This window comes from Suncus etruscus, chromosome 14 (genome assembly GCF_024139225.1).
Source record: "Suncus etruscus isolate mSunEtr1 chromosome 14, mSunEtr1.pri.cur, whole genome shotgun sequence".
NCBI lineage: Eukaryota > Metazoa > Chordata > Mammalia > Eulipotyphla > Soricidae > Suncus > Suncus etruscus.
Window position 1 is genome coordinate 2,009,466 of NC_064861.1, and position 22,075 is coordinate 2,031,540.

Sequence of the window (22,075 nt, forward strand, 5' to 3'; positions counted from 1 at the left end):
AGCTCCCATACGATCCTGCTATACCACTCCTAGGAATATACCCTAGGAACACAAAAATACAATTCAAAAATCCCTTCCTTACACCTATATTCAATCCAGCACTATTTACCATAGCAAGACTCTAGAAACAACCAAGATGCCCTTCAACAGATGAATGGCTAAAGAAACTGTGTTACATATACACAATGGAATATTATGCAGCCATCAAGAGAGATGAAGTCATGAAATTTTCCTATACATGGACATACATGGAATCTATTATGCTGAGTGAAATATGTCAGAGAGAGAGAAAGACGCAGACTGTCTCACTCATCTATGGGTTTTAAGAAAAATGGAAGACATTCTTGCAATAATTTTCAGAGACAAAAAAGAGGAGGGCTGGAAGTTACAGCCCACTTCATGAACATCACCACAGAGAGTGATGAGTTTAGTTAAAGAAATAACTACATTGCGAACTATCCTAACAATGAGAATATATGAGGGAAATAGAAAGCCTGTCTAAGTACAGGTGGGGGCAGGGTGGGGAGGAGGGATATTTGGGACATTGGTGGTGGGAATGTTGCACTGGTGATGGCGGGTGTCTTCTTATATGACTGAACCCCAACCACAATCATGTTGGTAACCAAGATGTTTAAATTAAAAATATTATTTAAAAAAAGAAAACAAAAATTATTATTTAAAAAAAAGAAAACAAAAAAAAATTAGGTGTCCCCCATCTATACTTGTCTGTCCTGCCAGCCATGCCTGACTCAAGCAGTCTATCCCATTGCCTTTGGAGCTGCTGCTTTGCACTCGGACATCAGTCTGCTCACCTTGACTCTTGAGAAGTGACTTCAGTGAAGGGTAGACTGGTGTCAGAGTGCAGGTGGGAAGGGGCTCGGCCACCTCACCTTCAGGACCCATAAATAACAATACAGGGTGGGAAATAAGGAGAAGTCTGACCTCCTGGATGTGTGAAGTGTGTTGTGATGACCTCTTAGGGTCTGGAATGGGGACATTAGGGTGGAGGGAATCCTAGGGACCAGGGTTTGGGAACTCCGGAATCTTGTGGGAAATCCCCAGAGTAGTCATGCCTTAGCCCAGATATTTCTGACTATATTATTGAGTCTTTGCAACTCTGATTCAATTCTTTTCTCATTTTTTGTTATTGACTGGTGTGGACTCTTTACATATTCTGGATAGTAAACCCTGATGAGCATTGGCCTTCTTCTGAGGGCCAGGATATCTCTCTTGAGGGCAGTTGTCTTGGCTCTCTAGGTGCTCTTTGGATCATGTGGTCCTCTTGTATCTTGCTTTGGCTCCTCTTCCACTAGAACTGAGGCCCCTGTAGTTGAGGTCCTGGTGTACCACTCCTATTTTCTGTTATGTATTTTCTGGTTTCAGGTCTGCACCCATGTCTTAAACCCATCAATGTCTGCATGGGGTTGGTGATCTGGCTTCATTTCCTTACATGTAACTGTCGAGTTCTCAGTACTGTGTTCAGGAATTTGTCCTTAATCCTATCCCCCTCTTCACTGTTAGATGCCACCTCTGTGTGGGATCTGAGCTCATTTTCTTGCAGATGTGTGCTCCTGCTTCATTCTAATCCTTCATACTTTGTGACATGGATTTATGTGACATGATGCATGCATCATGCAACTGTTCATTTTTCCTCTTGTACTTTTGTGGATCTCCTAGTTCTGACCAAACTTGAAAACTGTTCTGTAAAAGAACAAACTGAATTGCAGAAGTGGGTCTAGCTAGCTTGAGCTGGTAATTCCCTGGAAACCTGTGGCTGAACCCTCTACCCACAGACATAAACCCCCTACAGGAAGAGGCGAGCAATGGCACCTCATCCACCATAAAAATTAAACACTGTGAGAGAGACAAGATGATGTCAATGCAAATCATTCCAAGAGGTTCATGGCTAAGTGCAGCTGACTACGTGGATGTGAATGATAAATCATGCAATGAAAGAGGTGCCAGGCTGGTGGTAGCTTCTTTGATCCATACACATATTTTTAAATATCTATATATTTTTCTATTTTCTAGAATCCTGGTGAAATATTTATTATCTTGAGAGATGAGGACATGCACAGTACAGTGGAGGTTGAATTCAGGTCAGCTACCACCTGCATCCGAATATGCCCAGCCCCTTGGAGTAAGACAGTTTGGCGGACCAAGGCCTTAGGTAAGAACTGCCTGTGCGGCTGCAGTGACTAAAGCCATGAGTGGCTCAGTAAATTCACAGGACATACTCGTTCCCGCAATGCCCAGTCCTGTCCCTGCTTTCCAATGCACGTGCAGCTTCTCACACCTCCCAAGTCCCAGGTGTCAGTGGCCACATAAAGTCAGCTGTGCTCGCTGTGGTGGGTTACAGAGCAGAGGAGATGGATGGGCAGCACTGAACACGAGATTATTGGAATTTCACTTGGAAATGTTTCTTTACTTTTTTTTCTTCTCTTTTGTTTGTCAAGCTCATGGGTATTTGTGGTTGATCTGCAAAATTTAAATCCTTCTCACCATTCCATCCACTGGTGCCCTCACTATAGCAGTCCGCCTCATTTATTTATGGAGCTCACCTTCCTCTTATCATTTTTTTTGTTCAGTATGATACATTACCCAAGATATAAAAATCCCACTCGCCATAATAATTAGACTGAAGTGAAAATTTAAGTGACTTCTGAATGTTATGATATAAATGTAGTTTTAAAATTTATAATGTCACAATGAAGTTATGAAGTGGTGCACATAAGAACTTCATCGGGAATTTTCAAGTCATGACTTAGGCCTCAATCAACTGGACATTGACTATCCACCCCAAACCCAAGATCCCAACATTAGAACTGGCACAGTTTCCTGCACCAGCACCAAGAATCAAATACCCCCCCCAGGAAGCCCCAATACCACTCTGGCACCAACTTGTTCCAGGGTAGGTTCATATGATACCATGTTGAGGAAACAACAACTTGATCTAAGGGCAGGTTGCCCTACCTCAACACCTAACTGTGAGATGAAATTAGAAGACGCTCATCCTTAGAGCTGTTGCAAAAATCAAGAACTCTGATTATAGAATACTGACTATGACAACCACAACTGAGCAGAACTTTTCCTGGGACCATAGGAAAGACTTTGGGATTAGACATCAACATGCCTGGAGTCTGGAGCCTGGAGTCTTATGACAGACAGTATGTTTCTGGAGTGGAGACACCCTATATCTTTTAGGCCAAGAAAATTTCCTTTCTAATTTCCCTAACATTTACTGCACTTATGAAAAAAATCTTGCCACACCTCGCCACATTTATTTTTGTTTCTTATTTTTAGTTTTATTTATATCTTCTAGATAGAGGTTCTCACCTTTTACATAGAACCTTAGAACTTGAATCATTTTGTTCTGCCATACATTTTTATATCTTTCTACAAATTAAGAAAAGAAAAAAGTGGATGGGACCTAGAGACTAAGTGGTCTCAGGAGTATTGAGTTTAAAAAAAAATAAAGATCAGATCTAAATAACGTAGTCAATGACAATAGAATCAGGAGACCCAAACTATAACAAGCTAACCATAAAATGAACCTATTACACTAGTAGTCTAGGGGACTAAGGGATGGGATGCATGCTAGGAAAATGGTAGAGGGAGATCAACACTGGTGATGGGAACGGCCCTAATTCACTGTCACTATATACCTGAAATACAACTGTGAAAGACTTATTGAAAAAAAGTATTTAATAAGAAAAAAGGGCTTCCCTGGAGGTGAGCTTACATGCCCAGAAAGGGGAAGCAGCTGAACTCTGCTGGAACTCAGATGCCAGCACCCCGATCTGCCTGTCTTCTAAGCTGTGCTCCATTTTCGGGCTAATTTCATCCTCTGAGTGGCTCATCTGCAGACGGCTCACCTTCCCTGGAGCCTTACCTGGAGGTGAGCTTACACACCCAGAAAAGGAAAGCCACTGAACTCTTCTGGAACTCAGATGCCAGCACCCCTATCTGCCTATCTTCTGAGCTGTGTTCCATTTTCAGCCTGATTTCATCCTGTGTGTGGCTCATCTGTGGACAACTTGACTTCCCTGGAGCCTTCCCTGGAGGTGAATTTACAAGCCCAGAAAGGGTGGAACCAGAGAGCACTGCCGCTCCGCTTCACTTCCCGGCTGTGCACATCATTTAGCCAATGAATACAACCACAACACATAGAAAAACCCACAATACAAATGTGACAATGGGAAAACAACGCAGGCCAGCACCAATATAGAGAATGATGATGGCAACTCTGATGACTTGAACATGACCAACCAACTAGTCAGTCTCTCAGATAAGAAGTTTAGAGTTGCAATACGGAAGATATTCAAAGAACTCAAAGAAAGTATAGAAGAGAACACTAATAAGAATCAAGAGAATATGAAAATAGAAATCAGGAAACTCCAAACTAAAATTTCAGGCCAAATAACAGACAAGAAAAACTCAGTAGATGAATTGAATAAAAACACAGTTGAGCTTTCCCATGGGTTAACAGCAGCTGAGGATATAATTAGTACACTGGAAGATGAGATGAATAACAATTCCATACAGCAGAAGAAATTGGAAAAAAGCCTTAAAGCAAATGATCAAACAATGGAAAAATTATTCAAAGAATGGGAACAGATGAAAATAGAAATCTATGATAAGCTCAACAGAAACAACTTAAGAATCATTGGAGTCCCAGACACCCAGGAAGAAAATCTCCAGGAAGAATCAACAGTCAAGAACATCATTAAAGAGAAACTACCAGAGCTAATGAACACATGCAATCAAATCCTGCATTCCTGAAGAGTACCAACTAAAAGAGACCCCAGAAAAAACACCCCAACACACATCCTACTCACAATAACAAATCCCACAGATAGAGGTGGAAATCTGAAAGCAGCAAGATCGAAAAGAGAAATTACTTTCAAGGGAAATCCTTGAGATTTACTGCAGACCTGTCACTGGAGACACTCAAGGACAGAAGGCAGTGGTGGGACATAATGACAAAACTCAATGAAATAAATGCTTCGCCCAGAATACTGCACCCAGCAAAAATCACTTTCAGGTTTGAAGGAACAATACATGGTTTCACAGACAAACAACAGCTCAGAAACTTTACAGACTCAAAACCATTCTGAAAAGAAAAACTGAACGGCCTACTTTAAGACAAGACTGACCAACAAACACACCAAACTTCGATATAAAGATGGCACTAACTCCCAGGACAATTCTTTCTCTCAATGTCAATGGACTAAATGCACCAGTTAAGAGACACAGAGTGGCTTAATGGATCAAAAAACTCAATCCAACCTTCTGCTGCCTACAAGAAACACACCTGAATAGTCAGAACAAACATAGACTCAAAATAAAAGGCTGGAGGAAAATCATCCAAGCAAACAACACCCAAAAAAAAGCAGGAGTGGCCATACTAATATCAGATGATACAAACTTTATACTTATGAAAGTTTTAAGGGACAAAGATGGACATTTTATATGTACAGCAGGAAGAAATCACTCTCCTAAACATATATGCACTGAATGAGGGGCCAGCAAAATATCTAATAAAATTGTTGACAAATCTGAAAAATAATATCAATAATAAAACAATAATTGTGGGAGACCTCAACACAGCATTTCAACACTTGACAAGTCAACCAGACTGAAACCCAACAAGAATATACTAGACCTGAAAAGGGAAATGGAAGAAAGAGGCCTAGTAGTTATATACAGGACACTCCACCCCCAGAAGTCTGGATACACATTCTTCTCTAATGTACATGAACATTCTCCAGGATAGACTACATGCTAGCACATAAAACATACCTCCATAATATACAGAGGATAGAAATTTTGCAGGCTAACTTTGCTGACCACAAGGCCCTGAAATTATATGTGAACTACAAAGGGACACAGAAGAAAAACTTTGATACCTGGAACTTAACCTAATACTGAATAACCAGTGGGTCCGAGATGAAATCAAAGAGGAAATCAAAACCTTCCTAGAAACAAATGACAATGGAGACACAAACTATCAGAACTTATAGGACACAGCAAAAGTGATACTGAGAGGAAAAATTATAGCTTTGCAAGCACACATCAGGAAAGAAGAAGGTGTATACCTGAATAAGTTAATGACACAGCTCATAGAATTAGAAAGTACTCAACAAAAGGACCCAAAAATAGGGAGACATAAGGAAATAACAAAGCTGAGAGCAGAAATCAATGAAGGGGATACCCGAAAAACAATACAAAAGATCAACGAAAGCAGAAGTTTGCCACTAAAAATGAAAACCTGGAATAAATGGATAAATTTTTGGACTCTTATAATCTTCCACGGTTGAATGAAGAGGATGTAGCATATATAAACACACCCTTCACTATTGAGGAAATTAAGACAGTAATCAAATGTCTCCCCAAAAACAAAAGTCCATGCCCAGATGGATTTACTAACGAATTCTTTTAAACCTTTCAAGAGGAACTTCTACCAATCCTGGCAAGATTCTTTCATAAAATCAAAAAAACAGGAACACTTCCAAATAGCTTTTATGAAGCCAACATATCCTTGATACCTAATCCAGACAGAGATGCTACCAAAAAAAGAAAATTACAGACCAATATCACTGATGAATACAGATGCAAAGATCCTCAACAAAATCCTGGCTAATAGGATTCAATGCCTCATTAAGAAGATCATCCATTATGATCAAGTAGGTTTCATCCCAGAAATGCAAGGATGGTTTAACATCTGTAAATCTATCAACATCATACACAACATCAACAACAAGAAAAATAGGAATCACATGATCATATCAATAGATGCAGAGAAAGCATTTAAAAAGGTCCAACACCCATTCTTGATCAAAACTCTCAGCAAGGTGGGAATGGAAGAAACCTTTCTCAATATAGTTAAAGCCATCTACCACAAGCCAGAGACAAATATTTTTCTCACTGGAGAAAAACTGAAAGCCTTTCCTCTAAATTCTGGCACAAGATAAGGCTGTCCTCTCTCACCACTCCTATTCAACATAGTACTGGAAGTGCTTGCTATAGTGATTAGTCAATAAAAACATATCAAGGGAATCCAGATAGGAAAGAAAGAAATCAAGCTCCTGCTGTTTGCAGATGAGAAGATACTCTACTTTGAAAACCCTAAATCTCTAGGAAAAAGCTTCTAGAAACAATAGACTCATATAGCAAGGTGGCAGGCAAATGATCAAACAATGGAAAAATTACTCAAAGGATGGGAACAGATGAAAATAGAAGTCTATGATAAGCTCAACAGAAACAACTTAAGAATCATTGGAGTGGCAGGCTACAAAATTAACACACAAAAATCAATGGCCTTTCTATACACCAATAGTAATAAGGAAGAAATGGACATTAAGAAAACAACCCCATTCACAACAGTGCCACACAAACTCAAATATCTTGGAATCAACTTGACTAAAAATGTGAAGGAACTATACAAAGAAAACTATAAAACTCTGCTGCAATAAATAAGAGAGGACACATGGAAATGGAAGCACATACCCTGCTCATGGATTGGCAGGATTAACATCATTAAAATGGCAACACTCCCCAAAGCATTGTACAGATTTAATGCGATCCCTCTAAAGATACCCATGGCATTCTTCAAAGAAGTGGATCAGGCACTTTTGAAATTCATTTAGAACAATAAACACCCTAGAATAGCTAAAGCAATCATTGGGAAAAAGAATATGGGAGGAATTACTTTCCCCAACTTTAAACTGTACTACAAAGCAATAGTTATCAAAACAGCATGGTATTGGAATAAGGACAGGCCCTCAGATCAGTGGAATAGGCTTGAATACTCAGAAAATGTTCCCCAGACATACAATCACCTAATTTTTGATAAAGGAGCAAGAAATCCTAAATGGAGCAAAGAAAGCCTCTTCAACAAGTGGTGTTGGCACAACTAGCTAGCCACTTGCTAAAAATTGAACTTAGACCCCCAGCTAACATCATGTATGAAGGTTAAATCCAAATGGATGAAAGACCTCCATATCAGACCCTAAACCATAAGATATATAGAACAACACGCAGGTAAAACACTCCAGGACATTGAGACTAAATGCATCTTCAAGGAGGAAACTGCACTCTCCAAGCAAGTGAAAGCAGAAATTAACAGATGGGAATATATTAAACTGAGAAGCTTCTGCACCTCAAAAGAAATAGCGCCCAGGATACAAGAGCCACCCATTGAATGGGAGAAACTATTCACCCAATACCCATCAGACAAGGGGCTAATCTCCAAAATATACAAGGCACTGACAGAAATTTAGAAGAAAAAAACATCTAATCCCATCAAAAAATGGGGAGAAGAAATGGACAGACCCTTTGACAAAGAAGAAATACAAATGGCCAAAAGACACATGAAAAAATGCTCCACATCACTAATCATTAGGGAGATACAAATCAAAATAACTATGAGGTACCACCTCACACCCCAGAGATTGGCACACATCACAAAGTATGAGAACAAGCAGTGTTGGCGGGGATATGGAGAGAAAGAAACTCTTATCCACTGCTGGTGGGAATACCATCTAGTTCAACCCTTATGGAAAGCAATATGGAGATTCCTCCAAAAACTGGAAATCGAGATCCCATACAACCCAGCTATACCACTCCTAGGAATATATCCTAGGAACACAAAAATACAATACAAAAATCCCTTCCTTACACCTATATTCATTGCAGCACTATTTACCATAGCAAGACTCTGGAAACAGCCAAGATACCCTTCAACAGATGAATGGCTAAAGAAACTGTGGTACATATACACAATGGAATATTATGCAGCTGTCAGGAGAGATGGTTATGAAATTTTCCTCTACATGAATGTACATGGAATCTATTATGCTGAGTGAGATAAGTCAGAGAGAGTGAGAAAGGTGCAGAATGTTCTCACTCATCTATGGATCTTAAGAAAAATGAAAGACATTCTTGCAATAATAACTTTCAGACACAAAAGAAAAAAGAGCTGGAAGTTATAGCTCACCTCATGAAGCTCACCACAAACAGGGGTGAGTTTAGTTAGAGAAATAACTAAGTTTTGAACTATCCTAATAATGAGAATGTACGAAGGAAATAGAAAGCCTGTCTAGAGTACAGGCGGGGGTCGGGTGGGGAGGAGGGAGATTTGGGACATTGGTGATGGGAATGTTGCACTGGTGATGGGTGGTGTTCTTTACATGACTGAAACCCAAACACAATCATGTATGTAATAAAGTTGTTTAAATTAAAAAAATTAAAAAAAGGAAATAAAAAAGGAATTCTCAAGTCAAATAAGATGAAGACATACTATGCATTTGGAAATACAGTTTCCCCCCAATAGAATTACTCAGTAGAATCCTATAACCTGGCCTATCCCTTGTTCTTTGTGATGTGCCAGTCTCTGTGCATCTACACAGTTTTTCTGTGTTTTCTAGATGTTCTGAAAATTAGTGAGAGGTTTTCTTATAAGGCACTGATCACCAGGCAGCACATCTGGGGGTGGACAGGACAAGTCTCTGTGGAAGAGCCCATAGGCTTGTTCACTTTTCCTCGAGGCTCCTCTTCTCTAATCTCTTCATTACTCTAGCAAAAGACTGGATTTTCCGTCATGGCCCAGCGTGTTTGCACACACAGTCAAAAACCTCAGATTCCCTGCTCAGCATCTCTCTGAAGCAGAGTCTAGTCAAAAGAGACTAGACTAGCAAGAGAGATCAAAGGAACAGAATATCAATCCCCTAGTATTCTTCTTTGTACGCTCCTCCTGTCTCGCCCCAGCCCAGCTCATCCGTGTTTATTGTCTTTCATGAGCCCCCAGCCTCATTCCCACATCTGTGAGGACAGTCTGCACCATCTAAATTGCTCAAGGTGACTTTGAGGCCTGACTTAGCTGAACCGGTTTTGTTTTGCTTTTGTTTTTGTTTTTGTTTTTGGTATTTGGGCCACATCCAGTGATGCCACTACTCCAGCCCCTGAACCAGGTTTTATGTAGTTGGGAAATGCATAGATGACATCAGCGCAAAATTGGTGATCTTGAGAATGCTGTCTGCCCAGGTGCGGAGATGTATCTGAGGCTATAGCCACCCATCATAGCTGATCATGAAGCTGTGACTCATGATAGAGAAATCAAGCCCAAAGTTCATTTCTGCACTTGCTGCTTTGCTCAAACATAGCACTCCAACCTCCTGGTTTTTTCTCTTTCTTTCTCTCTTTATTTTAATTTATTTTTTATTTTGGTTTTTGAGTCACACCTGGTGCCACTTGGGTTACTCCTGGCTCTGTGCTCAGAAATCGCTCCTGACAGACACTGGGGAACCAGATGTAATGCCAGGATTTAAGCCATCATTCGTCCTGGATTAGCTGCATGTAAGGCAAATGCCCTACCACTGTGCTATCTCTCCGGTCTCTATTTTCTCCCCAGAGCAAACAGCTGTGCCTGTTCAGCGCTGGGCTGTTTGCTGCAGGCGGAATGCCCAGATCTCTCTGCATCTCATCTCTTCCGTAAAATCACTTATGTTTCAAGCACTCACTCAGGAGATGCTTAGAGATAAGAAATACAGGATAGGAGATGCAGAGAAAACAGTCAACACACACACACACTCTTAAGTGAATGCATTCTGCCTCCTCCAGAAATGCCTATCACATCAGCAGCTTTTGTGGAATTGGTCCTGGAGCTCTGGCTGGTGCCTGAGCACTCGATTCTTGTTCTCAGGAGAGAAACTCAAAGAGCCTCCTGCCTCTGAGGCTGTGAACACCCTCCCATCCCCACAATGTCTCCATGCCCTACTCCCTTGTTCTCTAAGGTCAGCTGGGCCCAGTGATCTCTGAGTATTGTAAAGAAAACTGAACCATGTAGGTCTCCTACACCAAATAGCCAGACAAATGCTCTATACCAGGACTTCCACAGTTCTTGAGGAGAGAAAACACCTGACTAACAGACTCCCCAAGTCTGTTTCCTAATAGACCAATGTCTTCATTCAGACCCACCCTAGGAAATCTGCTCAGGTTTATTTCTCCTGACATCCCTGTATGTGTGTTCTGTGCCCACAGTAGAGGTGCTAAGATCTATCAACTTATAGGTTTTCCTGACATTTCCTCCTGTTGGACAGAAATTTACTTTGTGGAGACAGAACTTACTTTCCTACATGTGCTTTCTAGTCTAGAGCAGTGAGGCCATCTGCAATGAGGAAATTTCATTTTCTTGATTTCATTAGGCCTATTATTCCTCTCACCTTTAAAATTTCCCAAGCAATATTATAATAGGCCATTTAGTTTGTGAAATAAAATGGAATGTTTGAGCACCTTTAAATATTATAAACTTCTCCAATGGATGTGCTTTTTACCTGCGTTGGAGCTCATTAATCCAATCATATTCCAGATGTTTAAATGGCAATTTTTTTCAGGAGAACTCAAAGATACCTCCATTATGAACAAAGAATAAATATGTGTTCTAAAAATAAATTTAAAAAAGCTAACTTTTGTTTTTTCTTGTTACAAAATAAACACAGTAACTTTCTGATTGAAATGAGCATTTATAGTCCTTTTGTGAATCTGTCTCTGGTCCCTCACCTCATGTTCATTCACCAGGCTGGTTTCTCCCTCAAATAGTTCATTTTCCTTCTGGAAATTGGGAATAGTACCAGCCCAGTATGGCCAACCTGGGCCTTCCCAATAGTCTTTCACTGTATTCAAGAGAGAGATAGTTTTATATTTTTAGTTGCTACTCCCCCCCCATCTCTATCTGGAAAATTTGTGATTTATTGTTCAATAAAGTTAGTGTTCCTAACTGGTTGAATTATTTTATTTTTCTGGGTCTTCAGGCATTATATAAAAATGATCATAGATTACCCGAAACAGAGACCTGGCTCAAGAATTAACTGCAAACCCAGTATGCCTGGTATCAATCAGGATCCCTGTCCCTCTCCTCTTGTCCCCATGTTCCCTCGTGGGAGTATCTGTCCCCAATGTTCCCAAGCACTAAGCTGTAAGGCTACACTGCCAAGCAGAGACCTGCAGAATGGCCCATATTGTAAAGGAAGAAATCATAGGCAGAAGGAGAGCTTGGCATCTACTGTCGTTTTAACACGGTTCCTGTGTGGCTTGAAGCAATCAGTTGTGAACTGGGAAAGTGTCTTGTATAGTTCCCAACAACAGAATGAAGACTGGGAAAATAGACCATTTTCACACAAGGAGTTTTCATCTTCTCCAGGCCGTCAAGAATAAGAAGAGTAGATGGGATTCTTTTATGAGCTCTATGCCTGAATCTCACTTGTGTTTCCCAAGATTTTCCAGCTGGCCTTATAGGCGTGGATGTGTACTGTGATGGGGTCCTCAAGGCCACGGCAGAGATCAGATACCACACAGGAGCCAGTGTGGGTGCAGTGAGCCCCAGAGACGGAGATGGCGACTGGAGGGTGAGTGGGGCTTACCAGGATGCTAGACTGTTAATAAAGATCACACAGGGTGATGAGAACATGGCATTGGTGGAATATTGGAGTGGGGAAGCATGAATGAATCAGTAATCAATAGGACAGAAAGGAAGTGGCCTGAAGGTTGTTCACATAGTCTACCTCAGGTGCTGCCAGAGACCAACCCTGACTGAATAGACCTGAATCAGGGGCACCAAGAGGATTAAGAAAGCAAGACAGGGACCAGAGCAATAACACAGCAGGGAGGACATTTGTCTTGCACATGGCTAACCTGGGTTCAATCCCCAGCATCCCATGGGTCCCCAATTCCTCTAGGGTTGATTTCTGAGCGCAGAGTCAGGAATAATCCCTGATTGCCACCAGGTCTGGCCAAAAAAATCCCAACCAATCAAACAAACAAGAGATACATGGGGTCAGAGGACTCCCAGCCTTGTGGACTGATAGTCCCAATTGTCCTTCACCTACAATATTTATTGTTTAAGACCAGTAACTGCAAGAAACCAGTAACCAGGAAACAGCAAACATTAACACACAGTTGCCTGTCTCTGCTCATCTAACCTAGCCAGTACTTTATATATCAAAGGGGTCTGGGGAGCTGATGCAAAAGTCTCTGAATGTCTTCTGGGAGAGGGAACAGATGGAAAGGGGAATACAGGACCCCACCAATAGACCCCACCAGTAACTAAGGGTGCTGATGTTCTGGTAATTAGTAACTAAGGATCCCAATATCACTTTTTCAGCTGTATCTGGGAATAACCACTGATTTGTCTACTAAAATCTGGATGCTGGAGATGTGCTTAGGGCAAAGAAATTAAGTCTAACTATTGTCTTACAAGGTGTCCATATTCTAAATATCTTTCTTTTTTTTTTTTTTTTTTTTTTTTTGGTTTTTTGGGTCACACCCGGCGGTGCTCAGGGGTTACTCCTGGCTGTCTGCTCAGAAATAGCTCCTGGCAGGCTCAGGGGACCATATGGGACACCGGGATTCGAACCAACCACCTTTGGTCCTGGATCGGCTGCTTGCAAGGCAAACACCGCTGTGCTATCTCTCCGGGCCCTAAATATCTTTCTTAATCTTTCTATAACATGTCTCCTGAGAAAAATATACTCATTATAATATTGTTGTTTTTAATTACATACTACATATTTCCTCCTATGAATACTACATATTTCCTCTTATGGTGCTGAAGAATTCTTTTTTTTTTCCAGTGGAAGGCTCTGTGCTCTGTCATAAAAATTCATTTAAAAGTCATTATCTGTTAATTATCTACTCTTTTTTTTCTTTTTTTATTTAAACATCTAGATTACATAAATGATTGTGATTAGGTTTCAGTCATGTAAAGAACATCCCCTTCACCAGTGCAACATTCCCACCACCAATGTCCCAAATCTCCCTCCATCCCACACCACTTCAATCTGTACTCCAGACAGGCTTTCCAGTTCCCTCATTCATTCAGAATTCTTGACAATGTCCATAGGTAATAAAGCATTATTACTTTATTACTAGCCTTTGGTTAATTTCACCCCTGAGTGTTCTTTGTTCTTTTCCTCAAAATTCTTGGTAAATATCTATGCATGTAGATGGATATGCTTACATGTGGTTCTACAGAACCAAGAGGTACTGTCAATGCAATTTATATATTCTGTCCTTGCTTCACCACATAACTAAAGTATTAGGACAGTTGTAAATGCTGAACAAATATTAGACCCATCCATTTAATCCATTTTCTTTTGAATAGTGGTGTCAATCTCAGGGATTTGGGAGGGTTAAAACTTAGTTTGAAGAAAATGTGCTATTGAATATGATGCATCTGCATGTTTTAATTTTTTCATCAACTTATATATATAAAGCATATTCTTTTTGATCTAAGCAGGGCAAACACATTTGTTTGCCACTCTTATCAAAAAAAGAATAAATACTAACATAAAGTTGTCATATTGATTCCATGGAGTGTCTATTGAATGCCCAATGAATGCTTCCAGGTTATAATATGTGACAGGACTTAGCCCATGCATCCTTTGGGGTAATTCACATTTCCAGAAGCAGCCACCTTACTGTTCTCCCTTTGTATTCTTTTATTGTTTTTATTGTCTGCCTGGGCACTGAATCAAGAGGTGCTCAGGAGGTCCCTCAGCAGTGCTCAGGGATGCAGTCATGCTCACACAGCCTTTTGCCATTTCCCTGGACCAGACTCCTGAAGTTGTCTTGGGCAGTGTTTGAGTATCATCCCAAGGAAGCTGTTATTCAAGACCATTCAAAACTTACAGGAGGCAATTATCTACTATGTTCTGTATTTGCTAAGATGAGTATGCATGTGAGCCTAGACTAATAAACCCTCCCTTTATTTGGACACAGACGAACATGGAAGAGCTCGATGAGACACTTGCCTTCGTGTTCAAGCATGAGATCCCACATTATGCATTCCAACAGTGCCATAGATCTCATCTTCTTGGCCAGCGTAAGCTGTTCCCCGCCCCCCTCCCTTCGTCCCTGTGTTCTGTGTTGTGCATCACTAATTCAGCCCTACCTGCCAGGATTGAGAATTCCTCCAGCTGTGCCATCACTGAACATCTAAACATCAATTACCAGCTTGGGCTTATAAAGGCCTATTTCAGGGGTATTTGTGACTTTTTTGTTTTGATTTTGGGTCATACCCAGCTGTCCCCAGGGTTTACTCTTGGTTCTACATTCAGAAATAACTCTTGGCAGACTTGGGGAGCCATATGGATCCATCGTGGGTTTGAAGGCAAACACCCTCCCTGCTATACTATCATTACAGCATTATCTGTGACATGGGTGGGGTGTGTGTGTGTGTGTGTGTGTGTGTGTGTGTGTGTGTGTGTGTGTGTGTGTGTGTGTGTGGCAGTTTTGTTTGCCTATCTTTGACTTTTTAAGTCAACAAATCTATTTCTGAATTTTATCCTCAAGAAGTGAGGCCCAAGAGATAGCACAGCAGTAGAGCATTTGCCTTGCACACAGCCAGCCCAGGACTGACGGTGGTTCTATTAGAGGCATCCCATATAGTCCCTGGAGCCTGCCTGAGGAGATTTCTGAGTGCAGAGCCAGCAGTAACGCCTGGGCATCGCTGGGTATGACCCAAAAACCAAAGCAAACAAAAAAAGTGTTTGGGGAACTACCTTTCTAACAATGAGTATCTGTCACAGTGTCATTTACTAGAATTGCTTTATTGCAAATTTGTCTTCCAAAGATGTGTCCCTAATGAAGTAAATAAACCTTTGCTTGTCCTTTATAAACATTAGTATAGGTTGATTTGCAGGGACTGGAGAGGCTGTTCAAAGGACTGTGTACTGCTCTACGAGTGGATACCATGTTCCATGCAGGGCACCTCTGAGAATGAACCCCAAGCACAGAGCTGGGAGTCAACCTGGAGCACTGTTGGCTGTGTCTCCTACTCCAAAAATTAATTTTATGCCTAGAATAATGCATTATAAATTCTTAATTCAATAAGAGCATAGTATGTAGCACAAGGTTCTGATTCTATGAGGGCATTTCTCAGGGATCACTGAACTAAGGGGATTGGGGCATCTGAGGTGCTGGAGATCAAACCTAGGCCAGTCACATGCAAGGCAAGTACCCTCCCTACTCCAATCTATGGTTCTCTGTTTTAAAAAGTAGAAATGTTTGCTCTTAAATTTCTATCTAATTTACCTCTGTACAATGAGCTTTTGGGAGGCACCTGTGAATAGTTATTTGGGCTGTGGATTTCAGGTCATATTTTTTCCTCATTCTGCCCTATTTCCTACATGCAATTATACAGGGCTTCCTAGTGCAGGAGAACATTTTTCAAATTATTTCTGCATAAACTGTCAATCTTTATAGTTCTGCACTGCACATGCCCGAGAGTCATTCTAGCAGCTGGCTGGGTGCTGATTCTGAGTGCCCCAACAGGACTCATGTGCTGGGTCTTCTCAGAACTTGGAAGGAGGTTTATTGTCCAGCTGACAGGCCTGGGACAGCAATGGAGAAAAACTAGGAGTTACACCAGCAGAGAGGTGATGGCCAAGCACTGAGCCAGACTATTGTCTGAGCACTGCCTGTGTGCCCCTAGTTATATATCTGTACCCAAAAATTATCTGCATATCTGTGAGCCTCGAATTATATATTCATATACTCCCAAATTATCTACACATTGTGTGTCCCCAAATTATATATCTATGCCCCCAATTATCTGCATATCTCATGTCCCCAAATTATATGTGTGTGTGTGTGTGTGTGTACTCCCAAATTACCTACATACCTGTATAACCCCAAATTATACATCTATTTTTAGGACAGTGCCCATGAGTTCTATCAGGCTTAGACTTATTGATGAGGTTTAAGATGCTCTTATAGATAAAATGTTATGAACTGGAAGAAAATATTTAGGCAAACAATGAGAAGCAATGGAAGGATTTCTATAAAACTGAAACAATTAGTCCAAGAGGGAAGTTCTAAACCAAGAATTAGATTTGCTTCTAGAAAGGGGTTCTCTGGACTTAGGGAGCTGTGCCCTCCATTAGCCTGCAGTCACATAGGAGGGATCAGGGCCTCCCCACCCCACCTAATGTTCCTGGCACTGGCATCACCACATCTTTTTGTTTTTGTTTTTGTTTTTGTTTGTGTGTGTGTGTGTGTGCGTGTTTTCCACTTTTTTTTTATTGTGACTGAAGTTAATTCACAGAATTATTTACGGTACATAGTGACAATAAACACATCTTATCATGAATGCACCATGTCCTCACCCTCTTCCTTCTGCTCAATTCTGGCTCCGGTTCCAGTCACCTCATCTTTATGGGAAATGCTATTCAGTCAGTCCAGAAACTTCATCACTTAGCCATTTCTCCTAGTCAGAGTTGGGCTGGAGAGTGGAGAAATACAGGAACCAACCAAATTGGTTTAATCTTTGGGTTTTTCTTTTTTTTTTTTTTTTCTTTTTTTTTAGAAAGGCCATTGATTTTTTTTTTCCTTAACTGTTGCATTATCTTTCTATCCCCTTGCCTGGTTTTATGACAAGCAGTTTCAGACTCTCACTGTCAACTATGCTATGAAAATATTAATATACAACATTTTTTTTATCATAAGGCAGATTATTAGTTTACTGAGAAGCCTCCATACTTTTTTCAATATAGGTTAGACCAGGCAGCATTCCCACCAGAAGTGGCTTTTTCTTTTTTTTTTTTTTTATTAAGTTTATAAATATACTTTTAAATATTACCTTTTATAAATTTTTTTTAACACCACCCATCACCAGTGCAACATTCCCATCACCAATGTCCCAAGTCTCCCTCCTCCCCACCCGACCCTCGCCTGTACTCTAAACAGGTTCTCAATTTCCCTCATACATTCTCATTATTAGGACAGTTCAAAATGTAGTTATTTATCCAACTAAACTCATCACTCTTTGTGATGAGCTTCCTGAGGTGAGCTGGAACTTCCAGCTCTTTTCTCTTTTGTGTCTGAAAGTTATTATTGCAAGAATGTCTTTCATTTTTCTTAAAACCCATAAATGTGTGAGACCATTCTGCGTTTTTCTCTCTCTCTCTCTGACTTACTTCACTCAGCATAATAGATTCCGTGTACATCCATGTATAGGAAAATTTCATGACTTCATCTCTCCTGACAGCTGCATAATATTCCATTGAGTATATGTACCACAGTTTCTTTAGCCATTCGTCTGTTGAAGGGCATCTTGGTTGTTTCCAGAGTCTTGCTATGGTAAATAGTGCTGCAATGAATATAGGTTTAAGGAAGGGGTTTTTGTATTGTATTTTTGTGTTCCTAGGGTATATTCCTAGGAGTGGTATAGCTGGATCGTATGGGAGCTCGATTTCCAGTTTTTGGAGAAATTTCCATATCGCTTTCCATAAAGGTTGAACTAGACGGCATTCCCACCAGCAGTGGATAAGAGTTCCTTTCTCCCCACATCCCCGCCAACACTGTTTATTCTCATTCTTTGTGATGTGTGCCATTCTCTGTGGTGTGAGGTGGTATCTCATCGTTGTTTTGATTTGCATCTCCCTGATGATTAGTGATGTGGAGCACTTTTTCATGTGTCTTTTGGCCATGTGTATTTCTTCTTTGTCAAAGTGTCTGTTCTTCTCCCCATTTTTTGATGGGATTAGATGTTTTTTTCTTGTAAATTTCTGTCAGTGCCTTGTATATTTTGGAGATTAGCCCCTTATCTGATGGATATTGGGTGAATAGTTTCTCCCACTCAGTGGGTGGCTCTTGTATCTTGGGCACTATTTCCTTTGAGGTGCAGAAGCTTCTCAGCTTAATATATTCCCATCTGTTAATTTCTGCTTTCACTTGCTTGGAGAGTGCAGTTTCTTCCTTGAAGATGCCTTTAGCCTCAATGTCCTGGAGTGTTTTACCTACGTATTGTTCTATATATCTTATGGTTTTGGGGCTGATATCGAGGTCTTTAATCCATTTGGATTTTACCTTCGTACATGATGTTAGCTGGGGGTCTAAGTTCAATTTTTTGCAAGTGGCTACCCAGTTTTGCCAACACCACTTGTTGAAGAGGCTTTCTTTGTTCCATTTAGGATTTTTTGCTCCTTTATCAAAAATTAGATGATTGTATGTCTGGGGAACATTCTCTGAGTATTCAAGCTTATTCCACTGATCTGAGGGCCTGTCTTTATTCCAATACCATGCTGTTTTGATAACTATTGCTTTGTAGTAAAGTTTAAAGTTGGGGAAAGTAATTCCTCCCATATTCTTTTTCCCAATGATTGCTTTAGCTATTCGAGGGTGTTTATTGTTCCAAATAAATTTCAAAAGTACCTGGTCCACTTCTTTGAAGAATGTCATGGGTATCTTTAGGGGGATCGCATTAAATCTGTACAGTGCTTTGGGGAGTATTGCCATTTTAATGATGTTAATCCTGCCAATCCATGAGCAGGGTATATGCTTCCATTTCCGCATGTCCTCTCTTATTTCTTGGAGCAGAGTTTTATAGTTTTCTTTGTATAGGTCCTTCACATTTTTAGTCAAGTTGATTCCAAGATATTTGAGTTTGTGTGACACTATAGTGAATGGAGTTGTTTTCTTAATGTCCATTTCTTCCTTATTAGTATTGGTGTATAGAAAGGCCATTGATTTTTGTGTGTTAATTTTGTAGCCTGCCACCTTGCTATATGAGTCTATTGTTTCTAGAAGCTTTTTGATAGAGTCTTTGGGGTTTTCTAAGTAGAGTATCATGTCATCTGCAAACAATGAGAGCTTGACTTCTTCCTTTCCTATCTGGATTCCCTTGATATCCTTTTCTTCCCTAATCGCTATAGCAAGTACTTCCAGTGCTATGTTGAATAGGAGTGGTGAGAGAGGACAGCCTTGTCTTGTGCCAGAATTTAGAGGAAAGGCTTTCAGTTTTTCTCCATTGAGGACAATATTTGCCTCTGGTTTGTAGTAGATGGCCTTAACTATATTGAGAAAGGTTCCTTCCATTCCCATCTTGCTGAGAGTTTTGATCAAGAATGGGTGTTGGACCTTGTCAAATGCTTTCTCTGCGTCGATTGATATGATCATGTGATTTTTATTTTTCTTGCTATTGATGTTGTGTATTATGTTGATAGATTTACAGATGTTAAACCAACCTTGCATTCCTGGAATGAAACCTACTTGATCGTAGTGGATGATCTTCTTAATGAGGCATTGAATCCTATTTGCCAGGATTTTGTTGAAGATCTTTGCATCTGCATTCATCAGCGATATTGGTCTGTAATTTTCTTTTTTCGTAGCATCTCTGTCTGGTTTAGGTATCAAGGTAATGTTGGCTTCATAAAAGCTATTTGGAAGTTTTCCTGTTTTTTCAATTTCATGAAAGAGTCTTGCCAGGATTGGTAGTAGTTCCTCTTGAAAGGTTTGAAAGAATTCATTAGTAAATCCATCTGGGCCTGGGCTTTTGTTTTTGGGCAGACATTTGATTACTTTCTTAATTTCCTCAATAGTAATGGGTGTGTTTAGATATGCTACATCCTCTTCATTCAATCGTGGAAGATTATAAGATTCCAAAAATTTATCCATTTCTTCCAGGTTTTCATTTTTAGTGGCATAGAGTTTCTCAAAGTAGTTTCTGATTATCCTTTGAATCTCTACCATATCAGTAGTGATCTCTCCTTTTTCATTCCTAATACGAGTTATCAAATTTCTCTCTCTTTCTTTCTTTGTTAGTTTTGCCAGTGGTCTATCAATCTTGTTTATTTTTTCAAAGAACCAACTTCTGCTTTCGTTGATCTTTTGGATGGTTTTTCTGGTTTCCACTTCATTGATTTCTGCTCTCAGCTTTGTTATTTCCTTCTGCCTCCCTATTTTTGGATCCTTTTGTTGAGCACTTTCTAATTCTATGAGCTGCGTCATTAAGCTATTCAGGTATGCCCCTTCTTCTTTCCTGATGTGTGCTTGCAAAGCTATAAATTTTCCTCTCAGTACTGCTTTTGCTGTGTCCCACAGGTTCTGATAATTTGTGTCTCCATTGTCATTTGTTTTCAGGAAGGTTTTGATTTCCTCTTTGATTTCATCTCGGACCCACTGATTATTCAGTATGAGGCTATTTAACTTCCAGGTGTTAAATTTTTTCTTCTGTGTCCCTTTGTAGTTTATATATAATTTCAGGGCTTTGTGGTCAGCAAAGGCAGCCTGCAAAATTTCTATCCTCTTGATATTATGGAGATATGTTTTGTGTGCTAACATGTAGTCTATCCTAGAGAATGTCCCATGTACATTAGAGAAAAATGTGTATCCAGGCTTCTGGGGGTGGAGTGTCCTGTATATATCTACTAGGCCTCTTACTTCCATTTCTCTCCTCAGGTCTAGTATATTCTTGTTGGGTTTCAGTCTGGTTGACCTGTCTAGTGTTGACAATGCCGTGTTGAGGTCTCCCACAATTATTGTGTTGTTATTGATATTATTTTTCAGATTTGTCAACAGTTGTATTAAATATTTTGCTGGCCCCTCATTCGGTGCATATATGTTTAGGAGGGTGATTTCTTCCTGCTGTACATATCCCTTGATTAATACAAAATGTCCATCTTTGTCCCTTACAACTTTCCTAAGTATAAAGTTTGCATCATCTGATATTAATATGGCCACTCCTGCTTTTTTTTGGGTGTTGTTTGCTTGGATGATTTTCCTCCAGCCTTTTATTTTGAGTCTATATTTGTTCTGACTATTCAGGTGCGTTTCTTGTAGGCAGCAGAAGGTTGGATTGAGTTTTTTGATCCATTTAGCCACTCTGTGTCTCTTAACTGGTGCATTTAGTCCATTGACATTGAGAGAAAGAATTGTCCTGGGAGTTAGTGCCATCTTTATATTAAAGTTTGGTGTGTCTGTTGGTAAGCCTTGTCTTAAAGTATGCCGTTCAGTTTTTCTTTTAAGAATGGTTTTGAGTCTGTGAAGTTTTTGAGCTGTTGTTTGTCTGTGAAACTATGTATTGTTCCTTCAAACCTGAAAGTGAGTTTTGCTGGGTGCAGTATTCTAGGCGAAGCATTTATTTCATTGAGTTTTGTCACTATGTCCCACCACTGCCTTCTGGCCTTGAGTGTTTCTGGTGACAGGTCTGCAGTAAATCTCAAGGATGTTCCCTTAAATGTAATTTCTCTTTTTGATCTTGCTGCTTTCAGAATTCTGTCTCTATCTATGGGATTCGTCA

General features: G+C 40.2%; 1 protein-coding gene across 1 annotated transcript in view; it reads left to right on the forward strand.

Moving 5' to 3' along the window:
* The window catches only part of BANK1 (B cell scaffold protein with ankyrin repeats 1), a 181,410-nt gene that overhangs the window by 71,143 nt on the left and 88,192 nt on the right, over positions 1-22,075 (forward strand). The window contains exons 4-6 of the mRNA XM_049786529.1: positions 2,032-2,170; positions 12,274-12,404; positions 14,776-14,855. Coding sequence (XP_049642486.1) covers positions 2,032-2,170; positions 12,274-12,404; positions 14,776-14,855 — 350 coding nt within the window. The remainder of the gene's footprint in view (positions 1-2,031; positions 2,171-12,273; positions 12,405-14,775; positions 14,856-22,075) is intronic.